This window comes from Oryctolagus cuniculus, chromosome 11, assembly GCF_051225735.1.
Source record: "Oryctolagus cuniculus isolate XC-2025 breed Fujian yellow rabbit chromosome 11, ASM5122573v1, whole genome shotgun sequence".
Taxonomy (NCBI): Eukaryota; Metazoa; Chordata; class Mammalia; order Lagomorpha; family Leporidae; genus Oryctolagus; species Oryctolagus cuniculus.
This window is the reverse complement of record NC_142877.1, coordinates 10,274,524-10,301,129: the sequence shown is the minus strand read 5'-3', so window position 1 is coordinate 10,301,129 and position 26,606 is coordinate 10,274,524. Positions and strand designations below refer to the sequence as shown.

General features: G+C 64.2%; 1 protein-coding gene and 1 long non-coding RNA gene across 10 annotated transcripts in view; one reads left to right on the top strand and one right to left on the bottom strand.

Annotated features, from left to right (window-relative positions):
* The window catches only part of RIPOR3 (RIPOR family member 3), a 59,812-nt gene that overhangs the window by 15,193 nt on the left and 18,013 nt on the right, over positions 1-26,606 (bottom strand). For 2 of the 9 annotated variants that reach the window (XR_016215784.1, XM_051832619.3), the window contains exons 1-6: positions 25,091-25,700; positions 11,315-11,433; positions 4,691-4,837; positions 2,816-2,894; positions 316-339; positions 63-116 (exon numbers count right to left, since the gene is read on the bottom strand). Coding sequence is in view for 8 of the 9 variants with exons in the window: in XM_051832619.3 (XP_051688579.3) it covers positions 63-116; positions 316-339; positions 2,816-2,894; positions 4,691-4,837; positions 11,315-11,433; positions 25,091-25,096 (429 nt within the window). In the remaining variant the exon portion in view is untranslated. Of the gene's footprint in view, positions 1-62; positions 117-315; positions 340-2,815; positions 2,895-4,690; positions 4,838-8,571; positions 8,856-11,314; positions 11,434-14,521; positions 14,657-16,940; positions 17,050-21,678; positions 21,797-25,090; positions 25,701-26,606 lie in introns of those variants that run through there. The other 7 variants (XM_051832622.3, XM_089307049.1, XM_089307051.1 and 4 more) reach the window with 7 other exon arrangements.
* LOC149123320 (uncharacterized) lies at positions 14,981-17,103 on the top strand. The gene is made up of 2 exons (XR_016215785.1): positions 14,981-15,494; positions 16,697-17,103. It is a non-coding gene; the product is annotated as an uncharacterized LOC149123320 (long non-coding RNA).

The following is a 26,606-nucleotide window of genomic DNA, read 5'->3' as shown; positions in this document are numbered from 1 at the left end:
CCAGCAGCCCCACCCCCAGCGCCCGACGGCCCCGCCCCAGCGGCCCCGCCCCCGCGCCTGACCTTGCTGATGTGAAACTCCACCTTCCGAATGTGCCTCTCCACGGAGCGCGTGTGCTTCCCCACGCACAGCGAGGAAAGTGCATTTAGAGGAAGCCGCGGCGCCCTGCCCCCTCCGGGCTCGGTGCCAGGCAGCCCTCGCCACCCCCAGACAGCTGAGCCCACTTGAAAGCTGGAGAGGAGGCGCAGGGGGCCCCCCGCGGGGCAGCCCAGAGGACTGAGTGCCCAGGCCCCGCCCCCTCGGGGTCTCGCTCACCTTGTCCAGGTCGTAGTAGAAGGCCTGTGAGGGCGAACGGGAAGGGAGCGGCGTTGGGGCCCCGCGCTTCTCCGAGGCCTGGGAGCCCAGGGTCTGCGGAGGCGGAGCCCAGGTCCCCGCCCGCCCTGCCCCTCCCAGGCCACTGGGAGCGAGCAGACACGCGCGTGCTGGGGGCGGCAGCCCTGGGTCCCACTCCATCTGTCCCCAGCTGCGTGTCCCAGGCAAGTTACTCAACCTCTCTGGGCCTCGGGTGTAGAACAGGGCCTGGGCAGCACCCAGCCAGGTGGCACCCTTGTGACCGACGGTGTGAGGCAGGGTGGGAAGGGTCTGCCCGCCTGGCCGTGGAACACCGCGGAATCTCCGGGTCCGGCCCTGCCAGGGCAGCTGCAGGTGGGACTCGAAATTCAACTAATCAGGGCCAGCGCTGTGGCAGAGCAGGTAGGGCCACTGGGATGCAGGTTCGAGTCCCGGCTGCCCCACTTTTTTTTTTTTTTTTTTTTTTTAAGATTTATTTATTTGAAAGGCAGCGTTACGGAGAGGCAGAGGCAGAGAGAGAGAGAGAGAGAGAGAGGTCTTCCATCTGCTGGTTCACTCCCCAGATGGCTGCCATGGTCAGAGGTGGGTCAATCTGAAGCCAGGAGCTTCCTCTAGAACTCCCACGTAGGTGCAGGGGCCAAAGGACTTGGGTCATCTTCCACTGCTTTCCCAGGCTGCAACAGAGAGCTGGATTGGAAGTGGAACAGCTGGGACTCGAACCGGTGCCCATATGGGATGCCGGTACTGCAGGTGGTGGCTTTACCTGCTATGCCACAGTGCTGGCCCCTATTCCACTTCTGATCCAGCTCCCTGCTAATGACCTGGGCAAGGTAGTGGAAGATGACCCAAGTGCTTGGGCCCCTATACCTGTGTGGGAGACCTGGAAGAAGCCATTGTGCCCATTTGGGGAGTAACCAGCAGATAGAACACTTCTCTCTGTCTCTCTCCTCTTTCTGTTAACTCTGCCTTTCAGATAAATAAATAAATCTTAAAAAAAAAATAAATTCAATAAATCTCTAGCAGGTTAACGTTGATCATTTTGTGTGGCCTGGGACAGATGTCAAAAAGACCCACAGGGCCCTCGGCAGAGACAAGACTCCCCCCCCCTGCCCTGCGGTAAGGGGCGGCTTCGGCCAAGGCCAGGACGCGTAGGTGGGTGGCTGGAGGGCAGAGGTCGTGGCTGTGGGGATGGCGGGGTGCTCCGGCCCTCGTTCAGGGGCGAGGGTGCGGTCGGTGCAGGGAAGCAGAGCCCTGCCCTCAGTGTGCCCGTCTGTGAAATGGGGCCTTAACACAAACGAACCTGCCTCCCTTAGAACAGAACCAGAGGGGGAGGGGAGGGGCTCCGGTGTGGGAATTGCGGTCCCGGGGGTGGGGGAGCCCGGGCAGGGTGACTGCTGGGACGTGGGGTGGAGCTGGGGTCTCGGAAGGACCTCCTCCCCCCATATGCACTGGCCATAGGCCAGCTGCCCCGCCCCGGGGCCTGGCGAGGCAGAGTGTGCCAGAGCTCGCCTCCCACACATGGGCTGGGGGCCCTCCCTTCCCCCACCCTGCCTAGATCCAGATGGGGCTGGGGCTACAAGGAGAGAAAGCTTCAGGCCCCCCCGCACCCCTCTCCAGCCCTCAAGCAGGCTCTGCGTGTCGTCTCCCCCGCCCCGTGCTCCCGTGCCCGGTGGCCGCTCTACACTGGGCACCTCGGGGGGAGAACCCCACAGGCACCAGGCCCACAGCTCAGGCTTCCAAGGAGGAATCTATTAGGGGCGGGTGGGGTTTCGCAAGGCCACAGAGCAGCGCAGGGGAGGAGGGAGGAGCAACCCTGGGTGGGGGAGGCCTGGCGGTGCCGCCCAGGAAGGCACAGGACACCCAGTCCAAGTTCACGTCCCCCGTAAGCAGGAACAATTCGCTGTGTGTCCCCAAGATCACACAGGATCTGCTTGTACTTAAACATTGGTTTTGCTGAAACTCAAGTCAACAGGACGCCTCAGTTTTTCAGTCTTGGCTTTGGATTTGGCTTTGCTCATGGCGGAGGCAAAAGCTCCAGACCGGTAAGCCTCTGGCTACACACGGCCAAGGCCAGTCTCAAAGATACTGCCCCACGGTGGCGCTTAGCTGCCGGCAGCCTGCCACGGGGCACCAGGCTCGGTCCAGCACAGCAGCAGGGCCACTGGGATGCAGCCAAGACTCCCCACCAGGCACCACACAGGCCAGCCTGTTCCAGGGTGCCCCGGCCAGGACTCCAGGCCCCTGCCCCCTCCCAGGCACCTCTAGGCCAGAGGGGGGAAGTGAGAGCTTGGCATCTGGTTGACCTGTGTCTAAGTGCAGGGTCAGACCCGTCGGGGTCAAGGTGAGGATCACGCATCTCAGGAGTCTGCTCCCCGTGTCTCTGAGTCCCCAGACCCCTGACTGAGGCCGGGGGTAGGGGGGGTCCATCTTGGCAGCCAGGAGAAGGTGGGGGGGTGGTTCTCACCAGCCTGGAGTTCCTCCGCGTGTCTGTGTGACGGCCACACAGGTAATCCAGCTCGGCCTGCTGCAGGCACAGGTGCTCCCTGCGGGAGAGCAGGAGGAGCCGAAGGTGGAGAAACAGCCGGGGACAGAGAGAGGGACGGCGGCCCCGGGACAGAGAGAGAGGGACGGCGGCCCCAGGACAGAGAGAGAGAGGGACGGCAGCCCCGGGACAGAGAGAGAGAGGGATGGCAGCCCCGGGACAGAGAGAGAGAGAGACGGCGGCCCCGGCCCCGGGACAGAGAGAGAGGGACGAGAGGAACGGCGGCCCCGGGACAGAGAGAGAGAGAGAGAGACGGCGGCCCCGGCCCCGGGACAGAGAGAGAGAGGGACAGCAGCCCTGGGACAGAGAGAGAGAGACAGTGGCCCCAGGACAGAGAGAGAGGGACGGCGGCCCCGGGACAGAGACATCAACCCCAGTGGAGGCCGGAGGCCAGCATGTTCTCCTCCCTGCCCCCACCCCCTGCATTGTTATTGCAAACTGGGCCACACGCGAGGAGGGGGCTGGGCCAGGCCTGAGAGCAGCCAGTGCCCCCCTCTGCGTACCGCGAGCCCCAGGGAGCCCGTGCCGCTGAGCCAGGCCCTGTGACAGCACCGAGGCAGCCATGGTGGCTCCACCAGGAAGCGGCTGGGTCGCCCCAGAGGGCCGCTTACACCTCCCCCAGGGGAGGCCCCCCAGGAAGAAGGGGCAGCTGCTGCACGCTGGATCTCAAACCAGCCCTTGGAAGGGGACCCTGCAAGCCACCCTGGGAGGGGAGCCCCCGTGTAGGGGGGAGACCCCCACCAGCTGTGGCAGCACCGAGGGGCAGTGTGGGTGGCAGGAGAAGGTGAGGGTTGGGCTCGGGGGGCAGGCCCAGCAGGTGCGTGGGGGAGGGGCAGGCTGAGAAATGGTTCTGGCAGCTTCTAGCACTTCCTGCTTCCCGGTCTGGGGTGGCAGACGGCCACTTCCCCCACCAGCCACACTTCCCTCCCCTGGAAGGCAGGTGCAGGGGTCCCGCACGGCTCTCGGAAGGGCTCAGGGACGCAGGGCAGAGCAGGGCTGCTGCTGAGAGTGAGTGACAGGTGCCGAGCGTGTGGCTGGCGAGAGGAGCAGGGGGGAGCAATGAGAGGAGGTCCGGGGAGCAGAGGGCTGGACGGACCCTGAGCACCCTCCCAGGGCAGCAGGGAGCCATGGCGGAGACGGGGGCAGGGGCAGGGGTGGCACTATGGAGGCAGGGGCCACAACCTGGAATCCGGGAGCCACTCCACGGTCTGTGGGCACGCAACACGGGGGCACGTGGAGCAGTGGAGTCCCCAGCACTGGGGGTGGGGGAGAAATCACCCCAGAAACCCCTCTTCCCTGGCACCAGGAGACAGAGTGTGGGTCCTTGCCTGCCTTCGGTGGCTCACCCAGACCCAGCACCGGGGGCCTCACCACAGCCTACAGGGCCCCAAGCACCTGGCCCTGCCCTCTGACCTCCCACTCTAGCCGTGCCCCAGGGCCTTTGCACTCACAGCTCCTTGGGCCAGCGGCATTCTCCCACTTCTGCACGGCTCACTCTGTCACCCACTCAGGCTTCTACGACTGTGGAACCCGGAGCCCCCAGGCAGCACCTGCACCTGCACGACCCCTGCACCTCTCGCTCTGACCCCTATCTCCCCAAACCTCCGCCGTCAGGTACACTATGCGTTCCACGTGGCCCCGCTCCCCCACCAGGTGCCACGAGGTCAAGGACTTCTCCACGTTGTCCCCCTTGCACCCAGCGCCTCGCAAGCCCCGAGCCTGAGCTAAAACCCAGGGGCCGCTCCCAGACACGGCCCAGCCTCGGTCCCCCGCTCCCCAAGGCACCGGCGTCCTTACTTGAGGCCTCTCTTCAGCGCCTCGAAGATCCGCTTCACCTGCTGAGGCTTGGGGTCCAGGCAGACAGAGCCCTTGCGCAGCGTGCCGTACGCCCTGGACGCGCGGACGGGCGTCCGTGACCTCATGGAGCTCCTGCTGCTGCCCTTCCTGCGAGGAGGGGAGGAGAGCGGGGGGGTCAGGGCAGGGCAAGGGACGGGGCTCCCCCAGGGAAGGCCCAGGGGGTCGGGAGACCCTGCTGGGTCCCAGCCCCAGCCCTCCAAGCTGGGGGGGGTGGGGCGGTTCTCAAGAAAGTTGGGACTCTCTGGGCCTCAGTTTCCCCATATTTAAATAAGGGACCTGGATTTATGGATTTAAAGAACAGAAGCCTGGTACCAGGAAGGCGCTTAGACACAGGACAACCAGACGCCAAGCTCTCGCATCAGCCCGCTGTGTGTGCAGGCAAAGCTGGGAGGGAGGCCGAGCCGTAGCCCTGCGGTTTGCCTGGCACCTGTGGGCCTGGCCTGCCAGCAGCCTCCACTCCTCGCATCCGATCTCCCTCTGGGGCATCGCCCCAGCTCTGCTTTTGACATGAGTGGTTCTGGGGGTATGATAGCCTGACCTCTCACCAAGCCAGCACACTTGTACACACGGGGACCCTGAGGCCAACCACACCCCGGGCCTGGGTCAGTCAACAAACCCCACTCCCCTGGCCCAGGAAGCAGCACGGGTCGCTAGTCTGGTCAGGAACCAGCGAAGAGTTCAGTGAGAACTCAGACGCAGCAGGCTTTTCCCACCGGCATGGCTAAGCCGGCAAACACACGCTGGGATTCCCAGCCTCCCTCTGCCACTGGAGCCAACAGAGATCAGACCAAATCCACGACAGTGTTCCTGGATCCAGCTTTGCCTGCAGCTGCCCATGGCCTTGCAACATGAGCCTGCTGGCTCCTTTTCACCTAGGAGTGGGTGAGCCCTAGGAATGCAGGCCTCCTAGCTGGGTCTCCCTGCCCTTCAGAGACAAAGCAGGATCTGGGGACTAAGTCGTGCAGGGTCAGGGCACCTCAACCCAGCGCAGAGCTGGCTGCCCTGGTGTGGGGCCCTCTCTAAGCTCCTGGGGCTCACCCAACAGGTGGGGGACCAGCTGGTTGGCGGGGGCCAGACTGGTTGGCAAGGGGACGAGGCTGGTTGACAGGGGGGACGAGGCTGGTTGGCCGGGGGACGAGGCTGGTTGGCGGGGGGACGAGGCTGGTTGGTGGGGCCAGGCTGGTTGGCGGGGGCCAGGCTGGTTGGTGGGGGACGAGGCTGGTTGGCGGGGGCCAGGCCGGTTGGCGCAGCCTGCGCTCAGCACCAGCTGTGTTGGAGTCCACTCCACATCCTGCAGACATCTCCCAGATGCCCACGTATCACAGAAGGGCTGTGGGCGGAAATGACTCAGAACGGCCGCCACCCAGGGCCGGCGCTGTGCTGCCGTGGGTTAGCCCCCGCCTGTGAGCACAGGTTCTGAGCCGGCTCCCTGCTAACGCACCTGGGAGAGCAGTGCAACACGGCGCGAGTGCTTGGGCTGCGGCACCCGCCCGTGTGGGAGACCCAGGTGGCTCCCGGCTTTGGCCTGGCCCAGCTCTGGCTGCTATTGGGACCATCTGGGGAGTGAACCAGCAGATGGAAGACACCTCTTCCTCTCTCCCTCCCACCCACCTCAAATAAATAAAGTTTAAAGGAAAAAGATAACTTCCATGCCAATCCTTAAAGTGGAGCAGCCAGCCCTCTCTCCGACTCCCTTGCCCCGGGTGCCCCGGAAGCAGCTCCAGCCCAGGCCCCTCTGAGGGCTGAGCAGCCTCGGGGAGCAGACCCGGCACCTGCTCCACTCCAGCGCCTGCAAGCTGGGGCTCCTTTTCCCACCCAGCTCCCGCCCCAAGCCTCGGTTTCCCAGCTGTAAAATGGGGTAACAGACGCTCCATCAGAGATCGCCCTGGGGGTTCCACTGGACCCCAGGCGCCCCGCTGGCGCAATGCTGGTGCTTTCTGCAGGTCAGCCAGCGGCGTGGTCATCGCATCCTGTCTGTCTCCCCCCCACTCCCACAGCCTGGAAAACAGCAGGTGCTCAGTGACCACCCAGCTCTGCACCGGAGAACAGAGACCCAGACTCACAACTCGCAGCTGGACCTCGAGAGGAGAAATGGGCCGTGGGCACAGCCCATGGGGTGTTCCTGGTCGGGGACAGAGTGAATGAGGCAGAGGGAGAAAGGGGCGTGGCCTGTGGGGGCCGGAGAGGAAGGAGGGGACCAGGCCGGGCAGGGGACGGGGGAGGTGAGCTCCAGAGGAGGTCCAGTTCCCGGCACTTGGCAGTGACAACCAGGAGTCCCCAGAGCAGACGACCTGGACGCAGGCCGGCCACACCCTGAGCCCCGGGTCCTGAGCGCGTCACTCAGCCACACGGCACTGCTGCGGCAGATGCTTGCCCAGGGCTCCTCGGAACCGTTTCCTTCCACCCTCGCCCTGTGAGGCAGGTGCTAATCTTAACCCATTGCAGAGCGGGGAAACTGAGGCGCCCGGGACTGTGCAGCTCCCAGGCAGCAGAGCAGACACCCGGACCCAGAGGGATCCAATCCTTCAGCCTGGGATCTCCGGCCCCCACCTGGGGGCGGGGCCAGGAAACACCAGGAGGGAGGAGGCAGTGTGGGCCCAGGGCGTGGAATTCAGCAGGCCAGGGGTGGGGCCCGGGAATCTGCATTTCTAACCTGTCCCGGTGGCCTCAGCCTCGGCCTTCGGGAGCCCCCATTTCTGCTCCACCCGGGAGATCTCCTTAAGCTAAGGAGACGCAGCTCCGAGTCTTCCCAGAGCTCTTCCAAGTCTGCTGACGTCCAAGGTTGAAGATCCAGGGCATAGGATCCCCTCACAGGGGTGTGCACAGGGGAGCGGGGCCTGGCTCCTCCCCCAGGGTCCTGGGGCTGGGGGGAGGGGCAGGCCCCGGGGAAACAGGCAGGGGACACGCAGGGCCAGTCCAGCGCCCTGGCCAGCTCCGAGAGGCTGCTGCCCCGCCTGGCCCCGGCACGCTCAGCTGTGGCAGGCTGCTTTTCCAGCAGGGCAAGATGCTGCACGTGCCACACACACATGAGACACCACTGTGTACCCGGCCCAGAGGACCGAGCCCCACGCCCGAGCGTCCCCTAGCCTCGGCCCGGTTGTACGCCAGCATGCCCGACTGGCTGGCAGCCTGCCCGGGACCCCAGGGGACTCCCCAAGCTGGGGATCCTGTTGGCCTGGTGGCCGGGCCACACATCCAGCCCCAGCGGCCCCTGGCACTTAACCCCGCCCGCAGCCCCATTCTCCTTAGCAACGGCTGTCAGCAGACACACACCAAGCACCTGCTGGGCACACTGTTCCAGGCACCCACCCGGGAGCTGGCAGGCAGCAAGCGGTTAGAACAAGAGCCACACACTGAGGTCTGCAGCCAGCCCTGCCCCCTACGGAGCTGTGCGACCTCAGGGAAGTCGCCGAACCTCTCTGTGCCTCTGCTTTCTCATCTGCGGCACCCAGAGCAGGGCAAAGCTGCCGGGAGGCTTAGGCAGAGGGCTCCCCGCGACACCTGGCGGGGGGGGGGGGGCGCCGTGTGGCTCGGTGAACCTGCCCTGGGCTTTGAAAGTTATCCATCAGCCGGCACCCTGTGCAAGGCCCGAGCGCGGAGCAGGAGGGAGCAACAATATAGCGGAGGCAGGTGCAGAGGAGGGTCCACAGTCAGGCGGCAGTGGCGTCACGGGCTCGGAGCCCCGGCAAAGCCGTCGCAGCCTTGGTGCTCGGGCCGTGTCGGCCGTGGCTGCTCTTCACCCAGTTCACAGGTCCAGTGCCCTCCTTGAAGCCCGAGGGGCTGAGCCCCCCGGGTCTGGGCCCCCCCATCACATCACCCACCTCTTGGAACAGGTCCTCCACAAGGCTGCCATGTCCAGGCCGGCAAACAGGCAGAGGGCAGGGCTGTGGCCGGGGCACAGGCTCAGCGCGCACCAGGCGCACAGGCAGCTCAGAGACGGCACTGGGGAGCCCACGCACTGTCAGCTCCCGGGGTGCACTGGCCCCCGCCTGGGCCCCCTCCCATGCGCCTGGAAACCTCCCTCCTCCTCGCTGCCGCCGCCGCACCAGGAGGCACCAGCTCCCACGGGAGCCCTGAGCCCCACGCTCCTTGTCCAGGGTGCGTCAGGACCAGCGCGTTGGCCACTCCCATGTGGCCTGCGGATGGTGAAACCAGGCTGCGTGTCTGGCCTGGGTGTCACACACGCAGGGGCCGGGAGCAGCTGCCGGGGGTGGATATCTCACCAGCTCTGGGAGGAGGGAGCACTCAGTAAATATTAAACAGCCCCCGGCCTGCCATTCGGAAATGCGGACGGGCACGTGCGACCCGCGGCCCCAGGCCCCCACGTGAGCTGGCCGGCGGGTGTGGCTGCTACAGGTGCAAGCATGAGAGGCGGAGGGGGCTGGGCCAGGAAGGCAGGGGCAGGACCGACTGACAGCCTCAGCGCGGCGTCAGGTGGCACTGGGTGACAGCGACAGGTACACACACAGCGCCGCACACAGCGCCGCACTGTTCAGGTTCTGCCCCTGGGGCTTTAAAGCCCGAGCCTGGCCTCCTGGGTCCCGCCGGCCCAAGGCTGTGCCCCGAGCTGCTCCACGCCGGGTGTGAGCCGCCTCCTCCCTGGAAGCCAGGCAACACCACTCAGTTTTCAGATCCACGCTTCCCAGCCATCCCCACTCAGCCCCACGGCAGTGGCTCCTGGCCCCGGGGGTACCTGCCTGGCTGGGGAGGGGTCAGCACAGGGTCAGGGCTCAGCCCTCAGTCTCCCTCATTCCTTCTGTGCTCCAGCGCCCCCAAATGGACATGACTTATTATAGCAGTCACTGACACCTTAGTATAAAATGCCCCACCTCACCGACAGAGGACTGAGAGGCGCTCTCTAGGGGCGAGCTGACACCGCCGCGCACGCCCCCGCCCGTGTCACAGGGCCTGGGTTTCAGCCCCAGCTCCTCTCAGACTCCAGCTTCCTGCTGGGGTGCACCCCTCAAGGCAGCAGGCAGCGGCTCAGGCCCCCGGCGCCCGGCCCCCGTCACCTCCGTGGGAACCCCGGGCTGAGTTCCCAGCCCCTGGTTTGGGTTCGGCCGCGGTGGGCGTCTGGGAAGTGAACCAGTAGACGGAAGAGCCCTGTCTCTGTCTCTGCTCTGTCTTAAGCAAATAATGAGTTTTTCAAACAGCCCTGTCCAGACCCCCGGGGGAGTGGGCAGAGACAGGAAGTGAGGACCAGCATGCTCCTTCCTGTCTCCCCAGGGTGCAGAGGAGCTGAGGCCAGGTGACAGCAGCTCTGGGACACAGAATGAGCCCAGGCTCCATGGGGGCGCCCAGGAGGGTGCCCGGGTGTCCACGGCTACCCAGGCTGCCCCACCCACACCCCCTCTGCACTTCCCCCTCCTCCTCACTGAAACGGGCCCCTGGAGAGCCTGGCTGCCCCCCCCCCCCGGTGTCTCCACCACACTTGTCACCTGCGCCTCTGTCTTGAGTACTGTTGGCTTAGTCTCTGTTGCCCACTGAGGACAGCAGGGCCAGGAGGGTGGGGCTTGGATTTGTTCCCAGAGCCCAGGCCGGGCCTGGCCCAAGGAGGCGCCCTATGAATACTTGCTGAGTCAGCAGGGATTCAGGGGCGCGTCCTGCTGAGACGCCCCCGGATTTCAACTCTGGGGTGCTCACCTCGGGAGGGAGCCGGCCAGAGAGAGGCGAGTGGGCGGGGAGATTTGATTATTGACCGACTCACTGACCAAGCTTGCCCTGGCTGGGGACCCCCACGCGCCCGCCTACTTGCTGAAACAAGCAGGGGCTGGGGGCTGTCAGATGCTTGAAAAGCTGCCCCGCCCTCCAGGCCTGCCCTGCCGGGGCGGGGGGGGGGACCCTGGGGGCTTGCACGGTGCCTGAAACCAGACTTGAGGCCCCGGAGCCGGGGGCAGGCAGGTGGGGCTCCTCGGGCTGGGGTCCCAGGAGCAGAACTGCACCTGCCAGGGACTTGCCAGGGCCACGGCACGCATGGCCCAGCCCTGGCCGTCCCCAGTGAAGTCACGGCCAGAGGGTTGGCGCTGACAGCCAGGCCCGCCCTGCACCGGCGTGCATCCCCGGCGAGAGCTCCCCACAGCCCAGCCGTGTGCAGCTGCCGGCCAGCGGCCACCACGCTGCACCGTCACGACGCTTGCCTTTTGCATGGTGTCCCGTTGAACCTCCCTGTGAGGGGGGCGCCCTCCTGGGTCCCGTTTTTCGGATGAGGAAACCAAGGCTTGGAGAGACGCAGTCACCCACCCCAGGCCACAGAGCCAGGGTAGGCGGCCCCGTTGCCCGGTGCACCAAACAGAAGGCACATTCCTTCCCAGCCCGGCCCTGGGAGGCAATGTCCCAACCCTGGACCGGTTCTGCTGTGTGACCTTGGGTGAGTGGCTCAAGCTCTCTGAGCTTCTGTTTTCAGATCAACTTGCAGAGCCTTTGTGAGAATCACTGCCCGCGTCTCAAGGAAAGCAGAGGTCTCTCCACGCATGCCCACTCTGTCCCGCACCGCCGCCAGGCTCCAGGACAACCCTCAGGGTCACCCAGAGCAGGAGGCGGCGCCCTGCCCGCCCCAGGACTTACGCGATCCGCCGGCGCTGCGCACTGCTGAGGCCCGCGAAGGAGGCGCTGCGGCCCACGGCCCCCACGGCCGCCGCGTCCCCGGGGGACAGGAACCGCACCCTCACCGACATGGCCGTCACCTGCAGGGACAGGGCAGAAGAGTCATCCCCGGCTCCCAGATGGGCAGACTGGGGCTCTGGGGGTTAGCGGCCCTGCTTGGGGAGAGGGACCAGAGCAAGTCTCGAACCCAGGTCTCCAGCCTGGCGCTTGATGCCGAGCAGCGCCACCTTGTGGAGGAGTGGGGGAACTGCACCTCCCTCACCTCCCTGCAGGGCTCCTCTCCAGAGGCCCCCACAAACCCCCACCCACACCTCCTGGGTGCGAAACAGCGTGCTGGGGACACGCACCGTGCAGGCAGGCAGCGGCCGGCCCTCGGGGCCCAGGTCTGGGTCTGTGAGGAGACCAGAGCACCACGGGGGCCCCACAGTGTGGGGTCTGCCGAGAAGTGACGGGATCCTGGACTGGGGTGTGACCCAGCTATGGAGGAGGTGCCCGGGGCAGGGGTAGAGGGGAGGGGTGGGGCGGGAAGGGTGTGAGAGGCAGCGGGAACAGCACAGCGAAGGCCATGTAATACACAGAGCTCGGTGGGCTGGACCACGGCCCCAGGTGAGGCTGGAGGGGCCGGCAGAGGGTGGGGCCCCAGGGGCCTTGGTGACCCTCGGGAGAGCTTTGGCCTCGCACTCAGGCCAGGGGAGCTGGGAGACATGGGGGGCTTTTGAGCAGAGGGTGACAAAGCGTGATTGACATGAGGCCAGACTGCTGTCCCCGGGGGCTGCCGCCACCCTCAGTCTGTCCCCCAGTCTCTGACCCAGGCTCCAGGGAGGCCAGCCCAGAGCCCGGGCTGCCTTCTCTTTTTTCCGTCTCAGGATTGGAAACCTGCCACCGCCTCCCTTGGGAATTGAAGGCCGGCATGTCCAGCAGGAGCAGTTGGAAAGTTCTCCTTTATATCTAGCCTAAATCTCTGCTGCTGTGTCCACAGCCAGGGTGGCGTGGACCCGAGGGTTCCAGGGCCCAAACCTACCAGGTCACCACCTCCGAGACCCTCATCTCCGGCCCCCCTGTCGCCCACACTCCTGTGCACCTCTGGGCATCTGCCTGGAACCCCGCGAGGGATTCCGTCTCGCCCCTCACTGCGAGTCAGCCCTGGTTCCCCCTCGGCCCCTCCCAAGCCTTCCCCTCCTCCACCCCCAGGCACCGTGCACAGCAGAGAGCCCAGCCCTGGCTCGGAGCTCTGCTCCCTGGCTCTGGGCTTCAGTGGTCACAACGGGAGAGGGAACGAGGTCCCCAGAGCCCCTGGCACGCGGGACGCACACGGCAGAGCTTGGGGTCAGCGCAGGCTGACGGAGCCCCCGGCCCTGTGGTTGAGGCGGTCACGGCCACCCTGGCCACAGCCGTGCCGGGCAGGGCAGGCGAACCGGGAGGCAGCGGCTCCCTCCACAGCAAACCCTGAAAACCAAGCCCGGCGTCCCCCCGCTCGGTGCGAGACGGGAAGGCGGCGGATGGGACACAGCGCCCTGCGCCAGGCCGGGACCCCGGGGCCACTGCACACGGCAGCCCGGCAGTGCTGCGGTGCCCCCGTTTCTCGGAAGAGGAAAGCGCGGCTCTGCGGGTGAGGCGGCGGCTCAGGGACCCACATTTTCACGCTGAAGTCTGCCCCCCCCCACCAGCTGCCCCGAGTGTGTTGGCTCCTGGTGAACCACCCTTGTCTTCCAGCCTGGATGTCACCTCCCCCAGAGAGCCTTCCTGGACACCTCCCTGCCCTTTCAAATAAATGTGCTTGTTTATTGGGGGGGGGGGGAGGGGAGAGAGGAGATGGGAGAGGGAGGGGGAGGGGGAGGGGAGAGGGGAGAGAGAGGAGAGGGGAGAGGGAGAAGAAGATGGGGAAGAGAGGAGAGGGGAGAGGAAGAGGGGGAGGGAGGAGGGGAGGAGAGGGAGAGAGCGAACCACCTGGCCGCTGGTTTACTGCCCAGATGCCCACAACGGCCAGGACCAGGCCACACTGAAGCTGAGAGCCCAGAATTCTTTGCAGGTCCCCGACATGGGGCTCGGGGGCTCGGCGACCTGAGCCGTCACCTGCTGCCTCCCAGGGCGCTGCCAGCAGGGAGCTGGACAGGAGGCGGAGCCGAGACACAGACTCGGTGCTCCGAGATGGGGTTGGCGTCCCGGGCCGGGCTTAACCGCCACGCCGGCCGCCTGCCCCTCCTCGCCCCTGACCCGTGCCCTGGAGTGCCAGCAGGGCCCAGGGCGCTCTCCTCCGGGGCATCTCCGAGGAGCCAGAGGGCAAGGGCTGGGGCGCTGGGCAGCCCGGCGCCGGTCACACAGCCAGAGAGCTGTGGTCACCACGACTCCCCTGGCCTCTCCGGAGCACAGACAGCCGTGGGCAACACAGGAGCACGTGGGGAGGGCTGCGGCCCCCAGACACTTATTTCCAACAGCAGCGGCTGCTGAGGGGGGATGGGCCGGCCCCGGCCTGAGCCCTGGGGAACCAGCGCTCTGCCTGCTCTCTGCTCTCCCAGCACCCAGGGGCAGGCACTGTTAGCCCATTTCGCAGATAAAGAAACTGAGGCTCAGAGGGAGGGGAAAGGAATGACTCCCCCAAGAGCCACCAGAGCTGGCCCCTGCGCCCGGCCACGTAGGGCGGGGCTGCTCCTGCTCCCCCGGCGACGCCGAGGACACATCCACCCTTCCCGGGGGCCAGGCCCCAGCGGCGGCAGAGGGCAGCGACCCAGAGTGGAAGCAGCTGAAGGGGACGTGCCAGGCTAGACGGGGAAGGGTGCCAGAGGGTGGCCCAGGAAAACCCAGCCCAACCCCTGCAGGCGCCAGCACTGGGAGGCCCGGGTCCCTGCGGCCCCTCGGGGTCTGCAGGCAGCTCGGCGGTGAGGCAAGGCCAGCAGCGCCCCCTCCTGGCCGGGTCTGGTGGGGCAGGCCCCCTGTGGCCGCCGGCTGCAGTCCCTCCCTGCTGGGCCAGGCAGTCGCAGACAAGGGTTGACCAACACTGATCTCCTGCCGCAGAGGGCGATGTCCCCACCGCCTGAGCCCTGGCCCGGCCTTGAAGACCCCTGCCCTCCTGCCACCCCCCTCCTTCAGCCGCTGGATGGGGGGCTGGGCTGCCCGGGACACAGGGGAAGCCGCAGGCAGCCGGCACCCAGCAGCGCGCAGGTCCCAAACCTTTGGTGGCAGACGGGACGGCCTCTTCCACTCCCGCGTCCCCCGCTGCCTCGCTCTGGATGGCACCCTGGGCAGTGCACACTCGAACGATGCCAGTCAGACCCCCGGGCTGGCAAGGGGGCTTCCCGCACGGGCGGCTGCTCCGGGCGCAGCTGCAGGGTGCGGAGCCCACTCCCACTAAATCTGTCCTGCTCACTGCTGGCCAGCGCCGCCCTGCGCCTCCGCCCGCCCGCGGGAGGAACCTGCAATTTCACCTCATTTGGAGGTGAGGCTTCTAAATTTAACGCCGCGGGACCTGGGGGCTGGGTGGCTCCTGTGCCCGCGTCCCTTACTTGGGGCTCTGCTGCCCTCTCTAATGCCAGCTAGGGCTTGGTTTGCTTCCGCGAGTTTCCAAAATAGCTCCCTCGGGTCAGCGTGAAAGGAAACAGCAAAATAGCCCAGGACGCAGAACGTGCGTCTGCACAGGGCTGGCATGGGTGTCCCGCGGCGGCTGCCTGAAGCCAGCGGGCTGCTCCAGCAGGGGCCCGGGGCAGCCCCGAGCCCAAGGCTCTCGCCTTCTCAGGGCATGGCCAGGGGCGTCACCGGACTCAGGCAAATAGAAGCGCGGGAGACATCCTAACCTCGCCTTCCCGCCAACGCAACTCCCCTCCTCACTCCCTGCTGCAGCCACCCCAGGGCCTTTGCACAGGCGTGCCTGCCGCCGGCACCTTCCCGTGCTGCTCCCTCCCAGCCTTCAGGCCCCTGCTCCAAGGTCACCTCCTCCTAGAGGCCCTCCCTGAAGCCCTGGCTAAAGCAGCCTCGCCCCTCACCCTGTTCAAGACCCTCAGCTCCAGGGTGGGGCTTCCCCGCGGGTTCACGGCTGTGTGCTGCCGTGACTGACATGTGACCGGCAGGACACACGGCTGACTGAAGGCTGCCTCTCCCGAGCGGTGGCTGGAGTTCTGCGCTCGACTGTCCACTCGGCACACGTACAGTAAGTGCCCACTGGATACAGGCCCCGGTATACAGTTGTGACAAATGTGAGCCAGGCAGATCAGGATGCAAGGTGAGGAGCGACTGCCCTGGGGAGCAGCCAGGGACCCCGGGGGAGCGAGGGGCTGCGCAGACCCCCGAGGGGGCTGCTCGTCGCCGTCTGCAGGGAGATGCAGGGAGGGGCGTGGTGCAGGGGTTGACCTGTGCCTTGGGACCCCCACATCTCACTTCAGAGGGCCCGGGTTCGAGTCCCAGCTCCGCTCCCGACCCCAGCTTCCTGCGAATGCGCCCTCTGGGAGGCAGCAGGTGGGGGCTCTAATACTCGGGTTCCTGCCGCCCACGCACGCGACCCGTGTGAAGTCCTGGGCTCCTGGCTTCAGCCATGCCCAGCCCTGCCTACGGGGGGCATTTGGGGAGCAAACCAGCCGGTGGAAGGGGTGTTCAACGCCTCTGGAACCAGGTTTGATTCTGGCTGGGAAGGACTGCCCAGGAAATCACCAGGTGTCGTTCCAGACCCGTGAGCCTGGACAAGTTCCCGATCCTCCGAGCCTCTGTTTTCCCATCTGTACAATGGGAGGCTTGGGCGAGCACTCAGGCTTCCCCCACGCTCAGGCCACGTGAGGAGCACACCCGGGTGAGCTCTCCCTTGCTTCCGGCTCCTTGCTGCCCCTGCTCCCTGCACGACCCCTCGCCCGGTGCAGCTGAGCACGGAGCTGGCCACAGGCGCAGGCAGAGTCCAGGAGAGCAGACCTGAATCAGCTCACTTCACGCGCTGGAATTTCAAGGCAGCCTCAGCCTGGGCCAGCACACACTCGGCGGGGATGGTGGGCAGAGAGGGCTCCGGCCTGGGCGGAGCAGTGGCAACGTGCCCTCGTGCCAGCCGCAGCCCTGGCTCTGCCACCCGGAACCACCTGGAGTTAAGCCCGGAAGCTGGGAGGGGCCCTGACCTGCAGACAGCTGGTGGCCAGAGAGCCTGGGGCCCTGATTTCCGGTTTACTAGAAGCAGCAGTTAGCCCCAACCCTCCCCCGGGGTCCACCTCTCAGGACTGCAGGACAGACGGACACTCCCTGGCAGCCAGATGGCTCAGCACCAGGTCAGGGACCCAGAGGGCCCGCCGTCCCTGCCTCCTTCCAGCCCAGGGCAGCAGCCTGGGAGCCATCCGTGCCTGCTTAGACCCAAGCCCGGCCTTTCATTCTCAACAGCACTGCACAGCCGTGCCCATTTCACAGAAGGGAACACTGAGGCATGGCCGCGTGCAAGAGAAAGGTTGAAGAACCCACGGCTCCGCTGTGCAGAGAATACGGCAGGAGGAAGAGTCATGACAGCGGCCCGTGTGCTCAAGCTCACGTGGACCGAGGAGCAGCTGGGTGAAACCACAGGCTGGCGAGTCCAGAGCCTACGTGTGCGCCCTTCACAGTGCACCCCATGGGAGACCAGGAGAAGCACCTGGCTCCTGCCTTCGGATCAGCACGGTGCGCCAGCCACAGCGCGCTGGCCGCGGTGGCCATTGGAGGGTGAACCAACAGCAAAGGAAGACCTTTCTCTCTGTCTCTGTCTCTCACTGTCCACTCTGTCAAAAAATAAAAAATAAAATAAGAAACAAAGTTAAGAGAAGAGAGCAGCGAGGCTGATTCAGCTGCCCCCAGTCACACAGGAACTGAGCCCAGGCCGCAAGGGCCGAGACAGACCCTCGCTCTTCAGGGAGAGCCTGGCTCGGGGGGAGAACGCGGCCTTGTAAAAACCTGGGTTTGAAAGGCGCAGGAGACCCAGCCCCCCCCCCCCCCCGAGGCTCCACGAGCGAGCGTGAGTCACGTTTTCTGTGCAACGTCCGTCCGGACACTTTAATGAGACGGCCCCATCCCTGCCCCGGTCACCACCGATCCCCTCCCACCAGCCCGCTCGGGTCGGCCAGGGGTCACCTGGAAGACAGGCGAGGCTTGGCGAGGAGGGGCCGCGCCTCTGGGAGCTGGGGCTGGGGGGAGGCAGCCGGGGTCTCGCCCTGGTAGGGAAGAGGTAGGGCAGGGTCTGGGGCAGGGGAGAGGGCTTCCGAGCCCCACCCTGGCCGCCAACTGCAAAGCCAGTGGTTAAGACGGGGACGGGGTGGAGCAAAGGGCCAGCACCTGGCGCAGTGGTTACTCCCCGACTCGGGACATCCACACCCCGGTCAGAGTGCCGGGTCCAAGTCCCAGCCCTGGCTCGCGACTCCAGCTCCCTGCCACGCAGATCTCGGCCAGTGGAGGTCACGGCTCGCGTGCCAGCATCCCTGCCGCCCGCGTGGGAGCCGTGGATTGTCTTTGTGGCTCCCAGCTTCAGCCTGGCCAGGGGCTGCTGTGGACCCCTGGGGACCAAACCCATGACTGCAGCCTCTCTCTCAAATAAGCATTTAAAACAACTGCTGCGTGATACTGAAGTTGCATAGATTATGCCGGCCCTAAACTTCTTCTACTTTCTTTAAAAAAAAAAAAAAAGATTTATTTGAAAGGCAACAGAGAGAGAGAGGGAGAGGGAGGGAGAGGGAGGGAGAGGGAGGGAGAGGGAGGGAGAGGGAGGGAGAGAGAGGGAGAGAGGGGGGAGGGAGAGGGAGGGAGGGAGAGAGAGGGAGAGAGGGGGGAGGGAGGGGGGAGGGAGAGAGGGAGGGAGGGGGGAGGGGGAGAGAGGGGGAGAGAGAGGGAGAGAGGGGGGAGGGAGAGGGGGGGAGGGAGAGAGGGAGGGAGGGGGGAGAGAGGGGGAGAGAGGGGGAGAGAGAGGGAGAGAGGGGGGAGGGAGAGGGGGGGAGGGAGAGAGGGAGGGAGGGGGGAGAGGGAGAGAGAGAGGGAGGTCTCCAGTCCACCAATTCACTCCCCAAATGGCCACAATGATCGGCTGAAGCCAGGAGCTTCTTCTGGGTCTCCCATGTGGGTGCAGGGGCCCAAGGACCTGGGCCATCTTCTACTGCTCTCCCAGGCCAGAGCAGAGAGCTGGATCAGAAGTGGAGCAGCCAGGACTTGAACCAGTGCTCATATGGGATGTCAGTGCCGCAGGTGGCAGCTTAATCCATTACTCCAGAGTGTGGTCCCAATAACGTTTAAACCCCGAGAACAATATAATGCAGATACTGACCAATACATCGATAGCGCTGACTGTGCACCCAGCGCTGGCCTCGGAGTTAACCCTTCAGCTCCTGGCACCCAGCAAGTGTGTGCTCAGGAACCGCATCGCCTTTCTACGTCGCAGGCACTGGAAGGGGCAGGACCCCCAGCCTCCCTGAGCAGAAGCCGCCCCCTGGAGCTGGTTACGGGGCGGCGGGGGGGCATCTCGCAACCTCAGCACCCTGACCGTTTGGGCCGGATCATTCTTTGAGACGGGGCAAAGAATGTCCCAGAATGCCCTGCGTCCCCAGGGCACTGCAATGCAGGCAGCTCTCTGAGCCTGGGCCGGAGGGGTCACTCTAACTTACCACGGCCGTGTTAGGGACACGACCACATGGCTCTGACACTGTGCGGGGTCCTCGCTCCCGAACAGGGCGCAACGGCCAGCGCTGATCCCTCCTGGAGGGCCCTGGGTGTCCCTCTGTCTGTCTCTCTCACACACACTGACAACAGTCACCTGCTGGCCTGGGACGCAGACAGGAGCTCGCGGCCTTGACACTTGACCGTGGGGGACAGCTGGGATCCTGCAGCCTCTCAGGCTGTTCTGGAACAGCAAAGCCCTGCACGAGCCCCGGCCAGCCCAAGCGCTTCCCACCCACCCCGCTCATCCAAATGAACTTGACCATGGCTGGCCACACCCTGCTCCGGGTCAGCACCGCACAGGCAGACTTCGGATTCAAATCCATCCACTCCTCACGGCAGGGGCTCGCCCCCGACTCTGCCACCTGAGGACACAGACCCTCCCCTCCCACAGGGCCCTGTCCCGGGGTGACCTCTCCATGAGACGTGGCACACAGACCTCGTGGAGATGGTGGACTCACTTTTAAAACCAGAAGCCAAAAAACCAGCTTTCAGCTCAAAGATAGTGTGTTGTCATCTCCTAGCAATATGTGCATAACACAGGCGTCACGCACAGAGGCTGTAACATACAGAAGCACCAGGTCACGGAAAAGTAGAATTCAAGGGTAAGTAGGGGCCGCTGTGGTGCGGTGGGTTAGCCTGCGGCTTGCGGTGCCCACTTCCCGTCCAGCTCCCTGCTACGGCCTGGGAAGGCAGCAGCAGATGGTCCAAGTGCTTGGGCCCCTGCACCCACGTGGGAGCCCTGGATGGACTCCAGCTCCCTGGCTTCCGGTCTGGCCCTGCCCTGTCCATCACAGCCATGTGGGTACTGAACCAGTGACTGGAAATTCTCTCTCCTCTCTCTCTCCCACCCCTCCCTTTCTGTTTCCCCCTCTGTCTGTAACCCTGCCTTTTAAACAAATCAATAAATCTTTTAGGAAAAAAAAAAAAGTTCATTTGGGTGCAAAAAGTTTGAAATCCATGCATACTTTTCATAATTGCTTTTTTCATGATCATTTTGGAAAACACATCTGCATGATTTCAAAAATTTTTGACACTAAAATAAATTTATCTTTTAATTCCATTTCCACAAGTCGCTTTTTTTTTTTTTTGAAGTTTAACTTTTTTTTTCCATCTGCTTGAAAGAGACAGATCTTCATCTTCTAGTTCACTCCCCAAGTTCTCACAGCAGTTGGGGCTGGGCCAGGCCAAAGCCACGAGCCCAGAACTCAGACCTGGCCTCTCACGTGGGCGGCAGAGACCCAAGCACTCGGGCCACCACCTGCTGCCCCCCAAGCGGGCAGTTGCAGGAAGCTGGGTCAGAAGTGGAGCCGGGACTTGAACCCTGCCCCTTGGACGTGGGCATCCCAGGTGGCCTCTCAACCGCTGCACCCCAGCCACACCCCCTTTTTCGCACAAACTTTCTGAAGTCCTCTCGCACGTTCGCACGTTAGTTAATATTTTTCATGGAGGAAGAGTCTCATGAAGGCCAAAGTGCTGGGTGCCCGTGGAGGTCGTCAGGAGGCCGGGCGGCTCCCCCGACGAAGCCCCGGCTGCCCCCACGCAACACCGGCTCCTCCTGCACCCGTGCACACCTATGCATGCATGGATGTGTGTGTTGCCAGAGCTTTACACACTTACGTGGCCACACTGTTCCTGTGCCCTGTGCGTCTGGGGAACACAGGCACTCGCCTCCCCCCCAGCTCCAGCTTCGGGGTGCCATCCTCTCGGGGTCTCCCCCACCCACCCGGGAGGTCCCCGCCCACCCAGGCTGTCGCTCTCCATCCCTGCCCTCCTGTCGCACAGGGGCCCTGCCTACCCCGCGTTTCCTGGAGATGCCGGAGCCCTGAGGGGCTGCGCCAGGCCCCTGGCTTGCCCAGGGCTTCTCCCCTTCCCCCGCACCCTCGGGACTCTCACAGGCACGTGGGCGGCGCAGGCTGTGAGCACGGGAAGTGGTCCAGGGTTCGCCGAGAGAGAAGCCATCTGGTCTCCCGAGGTAAACACGAGACAACCGGAGCCAGGCCACAGCTCTGGTTTTCCCTTCCATGGGGGGAGGGGTCGCTTCCTCTTCCTCCTGGTGGCTGTGCAGGCACCGGGCCGGCTCGAGGGCCTCCCTGGCGTGGGCGGTGTCCGCACAGATGCAGAAGAGTCCGGTTTCTCCATCTTTGCATCCACGCTTGGGCCTGAGCAGCTTTCAGATGTGGATGAACCACCCAGCATAAGGCCCGTGTGTTCCTCCCTAAGGCACGGACTTAACCAAGTGCCTCGATTTTCAAGACTTCAACAGGGGCCTACGCTGTGACGCAGTGGGTTAAAGCCCTGGCCTGCAGCACCAGCATCCCATATGGGCACCGGTTCAAGTCCCAGCTTCTTCACTTATGACCCAGCTCTCTGCTACGGACCCAGCTCTCTGCTACGGCCTGGGAAAGCAGCAGAGGATGGCCCAAGTCCTTGGGCCCCTGCACCCACGTAGGAGGCCCAGAAGAGGCTCCTGGCTTTGGATCTGTCCAGCCCTGGTCATAGCAGACATTTGGGGAGTGAACCAGCAGTTGGAAGACCTCTCTCTCCCTCTCTACCTCTCTCTGTAACTTTACCTTTCAAATAAATACCTCCAATCCATCTGTTGGAAGATGCCCCCTACTGGTCTCCCAGGTACTGCAGCCACTCCAAGCGCCCCACCCCCACCCCAGGGAGGGCCAGGCCGGGAGGCTGCTCACCGAGTGCAGGGTCTGGAGCACCCTCAGGCACGGGAGCCGGGCATGTGGCTTCGCAGGCTGAGACCCACAGCTTGCGCTGGCATGGTCATCCTGGAGTTTCCGAAACTGTTGCAAAACATTCTAGGAAGAGTCTGGAGTCTGTGTACTACAAGCTGTTTATCAATTAATCACTCCCTTGCCAAGCGTTCTTCCGTGGGTCTACTGGGAGCTGCTTGTGGTGGGAACACATCTCCGGTTTTGCAAGGAGGATCACCAGACTTGCTCCACAGACTTGGTACAGGAAATGTGGCTGCAGCAGGCAGCTCCCACAAGAACGGGGAAAGAACTAAATTCTGAGCATATATGGGTGATAGGCAGGGACTGAGGTTTGGGGAGTCTGCAGACAGTAACCTGTGAGATGCAGGCAGTCTTCGCAAACAGCAACTTGTGAGGTGCACACACGGGATCTCACGCAGGGTGAGTGTGGGCCCCGAGGTCAGAAGACCACAGCTCAAGTCCAGGGTCACCCCATCAGGCCTTGGTTAACCTGGATGAGTGGCTCCTCCTCCCCCAGCCCCAGGTTCTCACTGCGGTCTCTGGCCTGGCAGCTCTGAGTCCTGCTTTTCTCTCCTCATTAAAAGGAAATACAATGTATCAGTTACAACTTCCCAGAGCAGCAGGTGAGCTGCAGAGGTTAAAGACCCGGCTGGGGCGGGCTGTGGCACGGCAGGTTAAAGCCACGGCCTGCAGCGCCCCCATCCCACACGGGCTCCAGTTCAAGTCCTGGCTGCTCCATTTCTGACCCAGCTCCTGCTAATGTGCCCGGGAAAGCAGCAGAGGATGGCCCGAGTGCTTGGGCCCCTGCGCCCACATGGCAGACCCAGAAGCATCTCCTGGCTTCGGGTTGGCCCAGCCGTGGCCACTGATGCCACTGGAAGAGTGACCCAGCCGATGGAAGAGCCGTCTGTGCCTTTGCCTCTCCCTTTCTGTAGCGCTGCCTTCCGAATGAATAAAATCTTTATGTACAAACAAAGACCAGCGCTAGTGCGTGGGGGGTGGGGGTGGGGTTACCCCTCTGGAAATGCGGACTCACGGCTGCAGAGCTCAGGAGAGCAAAGCCAAGGTGTCACAGGGCCACGCCCCTCCTAGAGGCGCCGGAAAGAACCTGCTCACCTCTTCCAGCCAGGTTGTGGCCCTGGGCGCTCCAGCGCCTGCGGCTGGGAGCTGCAGGGCTCCGCCCTCTGCTCCTGTTGCCCCCCCCCCCCAGCTCTCCCGCCTCTGTCTTCCCAAGGTCACCCTGGCTTCTGAGGCCCCACCCAATGACCCCATCTTAACACCACCCACAAAGACCCCAGAGGTTGGGGCGTCCGTGAATCTTTTGGGAGGAATCCGGATGATTCAACCCTGAGTGGACAGAAGGCCCCTGGCCAGGCGGCAGGTCCATGAGTGAGGGCCACGCGAAGCCATTTAATGAGGTTTCTGGGAGGCACCCATGCGCCGGCAGAGCGGGAGAAGAGACGGTTTCCTACAGAGGGGCACAGAGTGCCCACGGGGATGACTGGCAGCCAGAGGGGCGGGGACAACAGGAGTCCAGGGCAGGGTTCCAGATCTCTGCGCCCAGGATGATCCCCGGGTTCCCACTACGCCCACGTCGTGCCCCCCTTCCCTGCTGTCCCTAATGATTGAGCTCTTGCCCTGCTGTTGGCATGGGGGCACTGGCCCCGAGCCCCACCGCCCCCTCACCAAGGCGAGGCCCGAGTGGGGCTGATGGGATGGCGCTCCCTGGAACAGGAAGCCCGAGCAGGCCAGGGAGGTGGAAGGTGCTGGCTTCCATTCTTCTGGGTCTGCGCAGACCCTAGCCCGAGCCCATTTCCGGGCCTGCCTCCCTGCAATTCAGTGAGCACCCAGCACTCGTCCAGGGGCCCCTCCTAACAGGAGTCGAAACCCCTCAGCCTGGCTTCCCTGCTGGGCTGGCCTCTCTGAGAGAGAGGGGAGAAAGCAGGTTTGAACACACGAACCAATCAGTCCCTAGAAGAGAAGCAAGGGAGGCGGGGTCTTGTGCTTCCCACTGGGGTCTCGGCCATCTCAAGGGGGCGGGCCCAGGGGACTCTGCTGTGGATACTGCTCTCTGAAAGACAGAGCCCTCTCCTGGGCTGCCCCACCCCGGCCCTGCCCTGTGTAAGGAGGCCAGGCTCCCTCTCAAAGCCAGTCTCACTGAGCTCTGCGGAGAACCGGCCGGCTGGAAGCAGGCACCTGCACCTTCCCACAACCCTCTAATGGGAGGCAGGGGGTGCTGTGGCACCAAGACCCTGGGCAAGGAGCTGAGTCCGGCCAGTGAACCTGCCTCACAGCCCTGGGGCGGGAAGGGCACCGTCTCCCCACCTGCTCTGTCTCTGTCCCGGCAGCTCGAGCCACATTCGTGCCGATCGCGGGCAGGTTTGTAACCAGCACACAGGTACCCCTCACCCAAGGTCGGGGGGCCAGCAGGGGCACAGGGAGGTCTCCTGGGCTGCAGAACGTGGTCTCATTGTGCCCTCACGTGGAGGAGAGACCCTCTCCGGGGTGGCTCCCGTAAGGCGCTACCCCTGCTCCCAAGTGCGCCGCCCTCCAGACCTGATTACCTCTCCAAGGCCCAGTGGGATCTCAACCCTGGGATTCTGGGGCGGCACAGACAGAGGAGGGTCTGGTCTCCCAGTTCTGTCCCTGCCAAGTGCCCACCCCAGATCTCCCAGGCTCCACACCCAGAGTTCCGCTGATGGCCCTTCCTGTCCCCCACCCCCACCCCCCAGCCATGGAGGAGACACCCATGCGCACAACCTCAAGGCAAGTCCCCAAGCATGCAAATCACAACCCCGGCCCGGGGACAGCCGCACTCAGACAGACAGCAGGAGGCGGCACGGGCCTAGCAGTTGAGACGCCCGCAACCCACAGCAGAGAACCTGGCTCCAAGTGCCCGCTCCAGCCCCTGCCTCCAACTTCCCACGAAGGCACACAGTGGGAGGCAGAGGGCGACGGTTCAAGGAGTTGGGTTCCCTGCCATCCGCATGAGGGACCCAGAGTGAGGTCCCAGCTCCTGACCTTGGTCTGGCCCAGCCCTGGCCGCTGTAGGCATCGGAGGAGTGACCCAGCGGAGGAGAGGGGGCCTGTCTGCCTCTGGGGCTCAGAACAGAACAGACAGTAACCAGCGTGGGAGCGGCTACGGAGCAGTGACATGACATGGTGCAGCTTCCGTAGGGACAGCCTGGCAGTCCCTCGGAGGGTTAAACACGGAGCTACACTGCACCCAGCAATTCCACCCCCAGGGATGCACTTAAGAGAACCACAAACAGACATCCACACAAACCTAGCATTATTCATAGAAGCCAAGACGCAAAAACAACCAAACGGTCATTAACTGATGAACGGATAAACCCCGCGCCGACCATCCACAAACCTGCATCCCAGCTGGGGAGGCTGACCAGCACGCTTGGCGCCCACGTGCCCGGCCAGGAGACACGAACCAGTCCCCGTGCAGCCTCGAGGTTTGTCCACGGTGTGGTCAGGGCTGGACGATAATCATGCAGGTGCCAGCGCCATCCCCGCGTGGCTGTCATTAATGAGCTGTCGTCAGTGACTCCCACGTCACCTCCTCGGGGGCCCAGGTTGTGACTCCCACGTCACCTCCCTGCACCGTCTGCCCAGTGCTCTCCGGCTGACACGCCGGAGGTGGTCGCATCTGCCTGCTGTGTCGCCGCTGGCCGCGTTTGCGCCATCTGTTACCAGCTCTGAACCCAACCTCACCCTTCACAGACAGCTGCAGTGCTCGTGGCCGGGTGCGCGTGCGCTCATCAATCCGTGGGGTTTTTTCCTGGACTGTGAGGCATCCTGGGCTGAGGGAGCCCAGACTTCACACATGCATGTGCCGAGTCCCGCACACTCAGCTCCTCCGGCACAGCGTCTCCAGGACGAGCAGGGCTGTGCCTTTTGCCAAGAGGTCGAATTCTCGGGGCTGCAGCGCAGGGAGAGAGAGGCAGAGACCCCAAGAAGTCCCGGGCAGCCCGGAGGCAACGCAGGAGGCTCGTCCAGGGACAGGCTCCTTCCTGCGCTCCGGCTCAGCGGCCCTGGCACAGCGCCGAGGGCGAGGGTGGCCAGAGGCCCCGGCACACGGCAGTCCCCGAGCCGCTCCGAGCTCACCCAGCCGGGCGTGCTGACGCCAGGCCTTCCGAGTGGGTCTGGAAGGAATTGGGGCTCGTTAAGATCATCAGCCCGAGCCTCTCCTCCCAGGACAAATATTTCTTTCAATGAGCTCTGTGTTCTGGAAAGCTGCGCCCGTGGCCGTCTGCATGGATCTAGCAGAGCCTTGGCTACTGCTGGGTTCTGCCTCCCTCCTGTCTCTGCAGGCGTGGGGCGTGTGTGTGTGTGCGTGCGTGTGTGCACAGCACACGCTCCCATTATGAAGAAATCTGCCAAAAGACAGCGCCAGGACACTGCTCATCTTCAGCCAGAAAAAAAAAAAAAAAAAAAAAACAATGATGAGAACTGTGTTCGTGGCAAGAGACACAAGATGTGGATCTTGGAAGACGCCAGCTCTCGAGGCTGCCGCGTCCCTTCCCGTCTCCCAGTGTGTGCTGCTGTGGAAACAACGCAGACGAGCAGGAGGAGGAAATGCGTATCACGCCTGCTCTGCCAAGGGTCCACGCGAGCCCCCAGTGCTCCAGGGGTCCTCCCATCCCTCCACGCCCCCTGTAGCCAGGGGTCTGGGTTTGATCCCAGCTCTGCCACTTGCTGCCCACGTGACCCCGAGTCGCATCACCACCCGGGATCTGTTTTCCCATCTGTACAATGGTTCCACAGCGCTGCCCACCTCTTCTTAACAAAGAATAAACAAGAAAGGATTTGCAGAGCTGGGAAGAGGTTCAGCACAGTCAACATTCTCAACAAATGGGATGTTTTACAAGAGAGGGGGAGAC